General features: G+C 35.7%; 1 protein-coding gene across 1 annotated transcript; it reads left to right on the forward strand.

Annotated features, from left to right (window-relative positions):
* The first annotated feature begins 5,738 nt into the window (after positions 1-5,738).
* FGL2 (fibrinogen-like 2) lies at positions 5,739-10,129 on the forward strand. The gene is made up of 2 exons (XM_009697713.1): positions 5,739-6,436; positions 9,143-10,129. The coding sequence occupies exons 1-2, from the start codon at positions 5,815-5,817 to the stop codon at positions 9,847-9,849; spliced, it is 1,329 nt and encodes a 442-aa protein (XP_009696015.1). The 5' UTR covers positions 5,739-5,814; the 3' UTR covers positions 9,850-10,129.
* Positions 10,130-10,563: the final 434 nt, after the last annotated feature.

The raw sequence follows: 10,563 nt of genomic DNA on the forward strand, positions 1-10,563 counted from the left end.
CATTTAGTTACACCATAAATTGTAGTTATCAGTATTTCATTGCAATTCTGCATTTTGTTTTATAGACTGTGAAACATTTAAAGCACAGACAGGAATAGCTATACTGCAGATATTTAGGGAATGATATGCCTTGTTTAAGTCATTAATCCAGAGAAAGGTTATGATGGTAGAAGGTAAAGAAAAATGTAGTATGATTTTTAAATTAATGCTGTCATTAGAGTTAAAAAATCAGGTGGAATCTCTTGTCATCTGTAACCACATACATACTGACAGGCAGTAGATTTTTTTAGGATAAGTATGGGAAGTCCCCAGGACAAGCCTATCTATTAGCCTTTCAAGTAGAAAAAGATTTATCACTGAGTTTTCTCAACATTTAATTTAGGTGATAAACAACGCTACCTGAAGTCATGAGGCTATTGTTTGCACAAATGCAGTCAGGCATTTCTCTCCTGATGTTTGTGATAAGCAAAATTATAACAGATAAATTTGATTTTAGAGAAATGTACATGTAAATCTGTTTTCCCTTAAAAGTGCTATTTTTACAGGAAAAAAAAAAATCACCTAAGCCATTTCTATTTGGAAGCTAAAAATAATTTAAATAATTTAACAAAGTGATTTTTTGTATTTCACAAAGTGCTTCACAAATTATTTTGCCCTTTTTCCTATTCCAAGAAAACCATAAATGTAATGAATAAGAAGACCGCATGCACTTTAAAAATATAGCATATCACTATTTCACAAAGTGAGGGCATAAGGTTTATGGTTCCTTGAACTTTGTTGTCTAAAGGAAAGTGACTTGGCTGTATTGGTTCCACATAAAAGAAGCCAGTAACTCAGAAGACAAAAGTCAAACACTAAAAAAATTAGCCTGAGAAATTATTAATATCTACTCACTTTATTTTGATATGGAGTCTTTTATACCGATATACTACTGGAAGGCTCATAGTCTACTACAAAGTATTTCACATAAAAAGCTGTATGCAGATGATGCTACATAAAAAAGACAAAACTGAGAGTAGGGGTAAAGGCATACATGAAAAATATCAATATACCTACTTACAGTAAATATAGCACTGTATTGCCTTACACATAATTTCTACAATTTTACTTTTTTTAATTACACATGGATCAGCCATGCATCCTTTAATGAAAAATAAACTGCTGAAAAGCCTTCTAAAACTAACAAATAACAACTAGGAAAAATAGTATCATGAATTTTTTGCCAAGGCATAGTTCATAACAGTCATTTTGTCCCCCGGTTCATGGAAAATATCAAATTCAGCCACCATCAAGATGATACAGTGGGTGAGAAAATACTGCATCTGGTGGCCAATTGTGTCTTGCATGGCTCAGTAAAAGGGAGGATAAGACATCGGTAAAATAGGCACTTCAGGAAAGGAGAGAGCTTTCCCGCTGTCACCTGTTTGGCCATGAATCTCAAAAGGAGGATACTGAATATCCAGTACAGTCTTACATCGGCTGGTTTTATTGGAGTAGGTTTGCAGGAATCAAAAAGAAATTTTCCTAAAAACACATAGCAGGGAGAGACTTTTATATTTGGTATGTCATTGGTTTTAGAGTGCATTCTGGCTAATTTTCTCCATATATGTAGCCAACTACAGCGTATTCTGTGGCTATAGACAAAGGGAATATTCAGCAGTAAATTCTAGATTTTCAGATGTCATGGGAGAAACAGAATGAATAGGAACTTAGTTTGATGGACCTCTTTCTTTACAAATATGGTCTTCACCTTAACAGAAGGAGTGATATTCTTTGACCACATGAATTTTGCAATACATATTACATTTACAACTGCTCATATAAATGTTATCTACTACTTAGATGCTCTATGTCAGTGTTGCCTTTCTTCCTGTTGCCAGAATTTATGAATAAAGCAAAGACCAATTTAAACAAATATGGAATCCATGCAGCTACTAGTTCTATGTAACCTGTATCTCAATAAAAATATTAACAATTAAAATCAAAGAGAATAGGGCTGCCTTCCTTTTGCAGTTTTAAAGTTTAACAGGTAGTCCCATGACCCAGTACACAACATAAAGACTGCTTGCATGAAGAATGACTACTGAATTAAAAAAGTAAACAATGGAATTAATCAAAAAGAATCCTAAATCAGGATTTGTTTCTAGTATGGACTTTTGGTATATATTCCACATCATGGGAAAAACTGAAAATGAATCTAATTACTTTTCATCCTCTTTCTCAGACAAAATGTATCACAAAATCACTGAAGTCTACAAAAAACATCAAAAATATTACTGCAGCAGTTGAATTGTAACACGTGCTACCTCTGCCACCAAAATGGTTTATATGAATGAGCCCAGATGTGCTTCAGGTTTGTTTCATACCAAACATTTGAGCTGCTTACACAAACCTGGATGTTTTGCAGCAACTCTTCTGCAGGAGGTATTAACTCCCAGCACAAAGCCAGAAATCAAACAGATGGCAAGCTTTTGTGTTTTAAATAGCCATAGTCACTACTTAAATTAACATCTGACTACAGTTGTTGTTTTCGGTTTGACCTACATTCCATTATCTGCCAGAAAAAAAATCTTGCTCTAAAAAATCATGGGAAATGGTTCATGCTGCTTTTGATAAACTTTGAATAAACAGTCCTCAGACAAGTTTGTTAAACCAAAATATATTACTTCTTTAACCTTGCAATCACTGGGTAGTTCTGGGAACGGAATTAAAATCTTCAGTAGAATTTAAGAATATCATGAGCCTTCAGGTTTTTTTTATCTTTAGGAAGATACGTCTGTAGGATTAAGATCTCTCTTCAGTCCATAGGAAGAAAAATAGATTCCTAAAAAGAAGACTACAAGAGACTAAAAGCTACAAGAAAATGGCCTTTAACCAAACAAAAGACACTGGTAGAAAATTCACTTGTGGTCATCAGCTGTTATTCAGTTCGGTCTTTTCACAGTTGAAAAAGATTGGCTTTTTGGGTTTTGTGATTGCTTAACTACTTTAAAGTTCTAAGTATTACACAGAACACTCTAGGGACCTAGAAAAGCCCCAGCCGGGAAGAAACTTTGTTTATAAACAAACTGCAGTTCTCAGTTTTGATCTGGTCCAATATGCACCAGCATCTTACAGTTTAAAATTTCTCAGTGCTCTTTGTAAGGGCAAAGACTTGGGAAAAGCTCAACTTCGAAAGTTTGCTTCATTTATCCCAAGGAAGATGAGAGGCACAAAACATGAGCAAGGCTGTGGCATACTACTTTGAGTTCCTGAAGGAAGAAGAGAATCCTGACAAATTGTTGGGAATGGACATTCCCTGACAGAACAGGAAGAAAGACCAGTGCTCAATTACGAGACTTCTCCAGGTAGGAGAAGCATACAGATATCTGAGGGAGAAAGGGGTCTTTCAGGCTCCAAACAGACTGCTGATAGCCTCAGCAGAGCATCAGACTAATAACAAAACCAGGAGGATAGCAGAGCATGTCAAGATTACAGAAATCTCATCCAAAAGAGGAAGTAAATATCCCATAATGAAGGGATATAAGGGACCAAGGAACAAATGTCTCAGGACAAAGATGTTTGAAAAGCTCAGATACCTCACATTACTATCTGAACCTTCTTTTCTTTGACATTCAGCATTACTAGAAATTTCTGCCCTTCCTGAACTTACTAAGTTCTAATAATATTTTAGGCTTTCAATGCAGCACAACAGTCATAAATTATAACAATATTTGATATGCATTTAAACATTTCAAGGCAATTCATGAGATGTGGTCTACCAAGGATAATTATTATTAATTTTACAGATAGCAAATAGTTTGTCCAGCCCAAAGTCCCACAGCAGATAGCAGAGTTCACTGTGAACTGAACAAACAGTGTGGGGTGAACATAGCTCCTCAAATAACAAGGATTTAGGAATTCTATTGTATCTCTAAAGCCCCTCAAAAGAGGCTGATATAGCTTTCCTCAGTTTGACAGTAGCAGCCATACAGGAGAACAAGGCTCTGTAAATACCTGGTTTTAGACTGATAGAAAAAAAATTTAGGATCCTATTAATCAAGTGAAAAATTTTGAAATTTTACTCACAAATTAAAATCATACATTTCGTCTGTTACAAACACTTCAAGTTTTGATGCATTTTTAAGAAAACCAAAGTGATGTGAATATCTTGCAGCCAAGTAAGGGGGTCTCTCACCTCATTGCTGGGGAACTATCATGATCTAAAAGGGAGAGATATGCAGTTTTGCCACATAACTAAAAGCACTATGGCAGGTTCTGGGATGTTCATGTAGAATATGGGAAAGGTAGATTCAAAACCCATTTCCCAAGAAAGTGGGACCATTGTGCTATGCAGGAATCTGAAGGAATTGTTGTAGCAGGTTAGACAAGTAGGGTTTTTTTATGAAGCCTCCCTCCTGTACTATGAATATAAGCCTGTGGTCTCTATAAAAGTTAGTAACATTCCAGAGATCATGAACTTACAGAGTATGTGTGTGATTAATGTCTGTTTAATGTTTAATCTGTATTATGAGTAATTTCAAATAGGGTTTAGGGAAATAAATTGCTCAGGTTGGACTAATTAAACAAGAACTGGTGTAAAAATCGCTTACTCATGCAAGTTATTTGGCTCTTGACTGAGCTATGAATGCACAAAGACATGTCCATGTAGCCTTGCTTTGGGGCACAGGGAAAATTACATAGATCATTAAAACTGCATAGGCACCACGTGAGAATGGCAAAGGTGGCTGTAGAATAAAAATAAGGAAGTACATGGCAATTGTCATCTAGAGCTGAAGTATTCCGTTTGGTGTGGTTAGTCATGCGAAGTACATGATTAACTCTTAAAGCTGATGCAAGGTACAATAAAAAGAAAAGCAGGAACAAAAAAAATCAGGAATACAGAAAAGAATACCCCAAACTGATGGGCCCGTGGGAGCTCGTCCCCTATCTCTCTGCCTTGCTCTAGACTTAAAATTGGGGACATTATTCAGAACACCAGGATTTGCTTTGGGTTTTCTGGACAATCAATCCAACAGCTAGGATCCCACGCATCAGAGAGGGGTGTGTCTTAATTTCCCTTCCCTTAGAAAGGTTCAACAAGAAGTACTCAGAATCAGGTAACAGTGACTTTTAACTGTGACGTGCCATACAAATCATGAATATTCCAGATAACTGCTCTAAGCAGTGCTAGGCAAAACAGGAAGAAGAAAATGTTGCTCATCCTTTTTAGTTTGCGATTGTATCCTGAAAAACGTATGGAACCAAAACTATATGTGTGTTTCAACATGCTTTGGGATTTAAATCATTTTCACGAATATATCTATTCAGTTAAAAAAAGTTTTAGGAAGAAGGGGACTGAGTGTCAGTGAAGCTATTGCCGTGATAAACCTCAAACTGGGAAAGGGGCCATTTTTCACCTTTTCCATCTGCTGAGGTAAAACTATAGTCTGGTTTTGAAAAGCAGTTTTAAAACACTCAGATATTAAGAAATAGATTTTAGAAGACTGTTATAACACAAAGCTATGTGATTTTTTTCCCCAAAAAAGAAAATCTGTGTACAACAAGGGATGAAATTAAACTGCATAAGCAATCGGCACACATGCACTTCATCATTTTGCTTACATACACTAGTTCTGAGTCAGGAAGACGCACTGAAACGTGCTACTCTTGCAAGCACTACCTACTTTGCTCTATTAATCACTCGTGATGCAAGCACTCCCACCCATTTCTGAGAACAGTGCAGGCAGCCTGATAACTCACAGGCTTCAAGCTGCCCTTATAAAGTTGTTCCACTTTTGCATACTTCCTCATACTGCTAGTTTCTCTGTGAAGATGAAGCTGCTTGTTTACTTAGTCTTGCTGAAGACAGCTCTCCTTGGTTTAACAAACGTCTCTGCAGTTGTTTTAGAAGATGAAGAGGATGCTAAAAAAGGAAAAGTTACTGAAACTTGTCCTATAAAGCTCAAAACTAATCGGAAATGTGATGAAGGAGAGGACTGTCCATATCAGATAAATCTGCCTCCGATGACCATCCAGTTACCCAAAGAATTCAGACTGCTTGAGAAGACTCTCAAAGAAGTACAGACCCTTAAAGAAGCAGTAAACAAGCTGAAGAAATGCTGCCAAGATTGCAAGCTGCAGGCAGATGACAACCAAGAAAGAGAGAGTAGTAACGAATTCCTGCTACCTAATGCAGAAACTCCAGGAGAAAACAGCAAAATCCAAGATAACAGAGTAAAGGAATTGCAGAGCAAAGTTAACAGAATGGCAACCAGCTTAAAAAATGCAAAGAGCCAGATTCAGACACTGCAGGGTCGTTTAGAGAAGATGAGCCTCATAAATATGAACAATGTAGAACATTACGTTGACAGCAAAGTTGCTAATTTGACATTTGTTGTGAACAGCCTCGATAACAAATGTTCTTCTAAATGTCCAGCAATGCAACCAAAACCTGGTATGTAACCTGTTAATTCTTACTGCCTGTATAAGCCTTCTGTGCATTTTACAAGTATTAGGTAAAGAATTTAAAATATATTTTAACTAAATAGCTGTGTTATTAACTTCACAAGTTAAGTATTTGCTCTTTTAGTGTTTATTTATACTCCTGTGAAATATTTCAGCTGCCACTAGAGGGTTACTGAGAGCTGCAGGTGTTCAGTTCCTCCTAGAACTGGACTTTCTTATGGGATTTAAAACATGAACTTCCAAAGGACTTTTCTTTTTGCAATTCAATTAGTAAACTTGAAAAATTAACTTTATTTTACACTATACTACCCTTCATTAAGGATATTAAACATCAGTGGACTACACATTTTCTTCATGGATGAGAAGGGGTAAATTTTCTCTAGGTGTGCCTTAGAAAACTGCATTTTTTTTTTCAATGTGAAACTGCAACTTTTCTGAAAAGGTCTGCAAAACATTATTAAACATCAAGTGATTCTAGTAAAATGTTTAGTTTTTAACAGCTGGATAATAAAATAATTTTTCTATCATCACAGCAAATATCTGAAAGGGTCCGCCAAAAAAGCTTATTAACAGTACTTCCCAAGTCAGTAACATATGTACCATCATTTTAACCCAAAACCCTTAGCATGAATCTAATATATGAGCAATATAAAACAGAAAACAGGTGTTATCACTGACAAACACATTTTTCTTTTACTTTTTAATTGTCCTAATTAAAATCAAGAAATAGAACTAATTATTTCTTTCTAATGTTGACATTAAGAATCTTTGAAAACATGAAATACTCACAAGATTGTCAGTGTGTTCTACCATTTAGATATCGTACACATGAAGATAGGGCTCTCTAATGATAAAGCAGAGAAAGATCAGGCTGCATTACAGATTTTAAGCCTCTATGGCCTAGCATTCAAGTTTAAAATAAAATGGTTCTTCTATCTACCCATATTGAAAATTGAAGGATCTGCAGATGGTACAGTGTATGTACAGCTGAAATTCTTGAAAGTGTGAAAAGAGCAAATGAATAATAATAAAGGTAAGGCTTTTACTATTTCAACAATCAGCTTAAATCAGCTATAAATCAGTATAAATCAATTACTTTAATTCAGATATAAAACATTCACAAAAAGAATGAGTGATATTTGGTATATTGATAATGGGGAATGAATCAAATTCAAGTATAGTACTTCATAATAGAATAAATTCATTTTAAGTATTTCTCACACTTACTGAACATGGCATATAATCATGTAGATATTCCTTATATTTTACAGCAACTGATGCTAAAAGTGTTTGTAGCAGCAATATATACATTATGAAAACTAACAAGGATAACAGCTACAACTTTTTTCTATACAGAAGCTATTCCTGTATCCACTGAAAGTAATAGCAAAACTTTATTCAAATAGGAGTTGAATTGGATTATAAAAGCATTTTACCTGAAATGTATGTTCTCTGTCAATATCTGCTCTGAAACTTAGTCCACCAAAATTCAGTGAAATAAATAAGAATCTATTGTGGATTTAGATTTGGCTTTTAAGTCTCTGATTCCTATACTTTGTGCTTTCATAGATGTCCAGCTTTCTGCATGGGCAAACAAGGAGTCCTGAGTCTTATTCCTTGCTGCAGCCTGAGAACACTCCTCCCTTTCAAGAAGTAGTTTAATTGTTTACATTTTCTAGGAAAAATATGCAATTCAAGCCTGCAAATCAACATGTCCATAAATTCAAATACGCAATAGGAATGCACATTATGGTTTTGACTCTTAACTCAGAACTTCTGAGAGCTCTTTGTATCACTTACTTAAGAATATGGAATTATAATACCATGCGGTTGAACACAATGTCATTACTGGATGACATTGTGGATCAAAAATGGATTTTCACTCTGCAGGGAAAACCTGGAGGTACTTTACTTCTGAATAAAATACATCACCCATCAGTGGGAAAAAGCTATGTTAATGGTAGACGCTAAAACTTTTCCTTACTGTAAAGCCAGCAATGCCACATACACAGGAAAGTACCGTCACTTTTCTAGCTTCATCTTTCTAGGAATCACAATATTGCTACAATAGATGAGACAATTTTATTACTTTTTTTCCTGCTTCCTAAAGTACAGTCAACATTAACACATGAAACATTCCTAATGATGTTATGTTCTGTATCAAATGATGTCAACTGAACAATAGCCAAGTTAAAGTCATTCTCATATGGACAAAGCTTTTTCTCTGATATACTGCCAGATGAAGATTTGAATTATAGACAGGGTGTGATGGTATAAATTTAAATACAAAAAGCAGCAAGTGTGTAAGCATGAAGCATTGGAAATATGGACTGAAGAAATCAGGCTGAATTTACAGGAGGTAATGAAAGGATAAAGAGAAGAGCAGAGCAAAGGAGAAAAGGGAAAGCAGACAATCTAAATGCCCCCATATTAGGCAGTTTTGATACAAAAAGTCATTTAAATGTTGGGGGTTTTTTGACAGCTATCTGATGCAGAGATCCTAGGTGGCATGTATTATAAAGTAAACCTGATGGAAAAAACTGTTTCTCCCTAGAACTGAAATTGCTGTAATGCTATTTCTTATGTAGAAATCTCTCCAATCCAAGTTCTGTACGCCACACCAGTCTGGGTAAAAAATTTGTTTATTTTTAAATTGAAAGTATGTTTATTCTAACACTATCTGTTCTTCCACCAGTTATACAAATAATGCAGAGAGACTGTGCTGATCATTACACGGCAGGCAGAAGGAGTAACGGAATCTACAGGATTAGCCCTGACCCCAGAAATGACAGCTTTGAAGTCTACTGTGACATGCAAACACATGGAGGTGGCTGGACAGTGCTGCAACGGCGTCAGGATGGTAGCACTAACTTTAACAGAACCTGGAACGACTACAAAAATGGCTTTGGAAACCTCAGCAGGGAGTTTTGGCTGGGGAATGACAAAATTCACCTCCTGACAAAGAGCCAGGAAATGCAACTGAGAATTGAACTTGAAGATTTCAATGGTATCAGAGAGTACGCAAAATACGAACACTTCTATGTGGCCAACGAATACCTAAAGTACCGTCTAAGTGTACACGGCTACAGTGGCACAGCAGGAGATGCCCTTCACTACAGCAAGCATTACAACCACGATCAAAAGTTCTTTACGACTCCGGACAAGGACAATGATAAGTATCCTTCAGGAAACTGTGGGGCATACTACAGCTCTGGCTGGTGGTTTGATGCATGCTTGTCTGCCAACCTCAATGGCAAGTACTACCACAAGAAATACAAGGGTGTTCGCAATGGCATTTTCTGGGGTACATGGCATGGCATTTCTGATGATATTCCTAGTGGATATAGGCAAGCCTTTAAATCAGTAAAAATCATGATCAGACCCAAAAGTTTTGTGCAGTAATTCTACACCTTTCTCTTAACTAGTTTGCATTGGATTGCACTCAAAATCATACTTACTCAGTATTATACTCAGAATTCAAGTATTCAGTTATGTTTGGCATAAAATAGTTCTAGACAAAACAACATACTTCCACACAAATTTTTAGAGATGGTTTGACCCATATAATGTATTAAAACCAGCATGAATGTTTCTGAATAGTTACTGCTAAAACTTGGCAAAGGTATCATTCTGTAAATATTCCAAACATTGCTTTTGGTGCTTTTACTGACTGTGATATACCAGATTTTATGATTTAAAACTTTTAAATGGTCTTCCACAAATTGTGTCTGAATGAACACCTACATTTTACCCTGAAAATAATTCGGAGGTATAACTGATAACGTGTAAATTTGTCAACACTTAGGATGAAAATTAGTCCCTCTGAAACAGCCTGACTTTTTCTACCATCTATCCTTTACAACTTCAAAGGTATACCATGGCAATATCAATATAAATTAGGAAAAGTACTACAAATTATTATTTTTGAAGGACTAGAAAACAGGGCCATATGGTTTGCCCAAAGACACAAAAAAGCCTTGAAGAAAACTCAGAAAATGAAGATAATTCCTCAAATCTTACCCCCATTTATGAAAGATTATTCAAAGAATTCAGTGGAAAAATTGAATAAAAGCAGTGGAATTAATGTAGAGAGCACATAATGAAAGACAGCATTCC

This window comes from Cariama cristata, unplaced genomic scaffold (assembly GCF_000690535.1).
Source record: "Cariama cristata isolate BGI_N322 unplaced genomic scaffold, ASM69053v1 scaffold3343, whole genome shotgun sequence".
Classification (NCBI taxonomy): Eukaryota; Metazoa; Chordata; class Aves; order Cariamiformes; family Cariamidae; genus Cariama; species Cariama cristata.

Excerpts from the sequence above, each read along its gene's own strand:
- FGL2 (XM_009697713.1), top strand. The coding sequence starts at position 5,815 with ATGAAGCTGCTTGTTTACTTAGTCTTGCTGAAGACAGCTCTCCTTGGT. Across the intron at positions 6,437-9,142 it reads AGCAATGCAACCAAAACCTG|TTATACAAATAATGCAGAGA; the intron begins GTATGTAACCTG and ends TTCTTCCACCAG.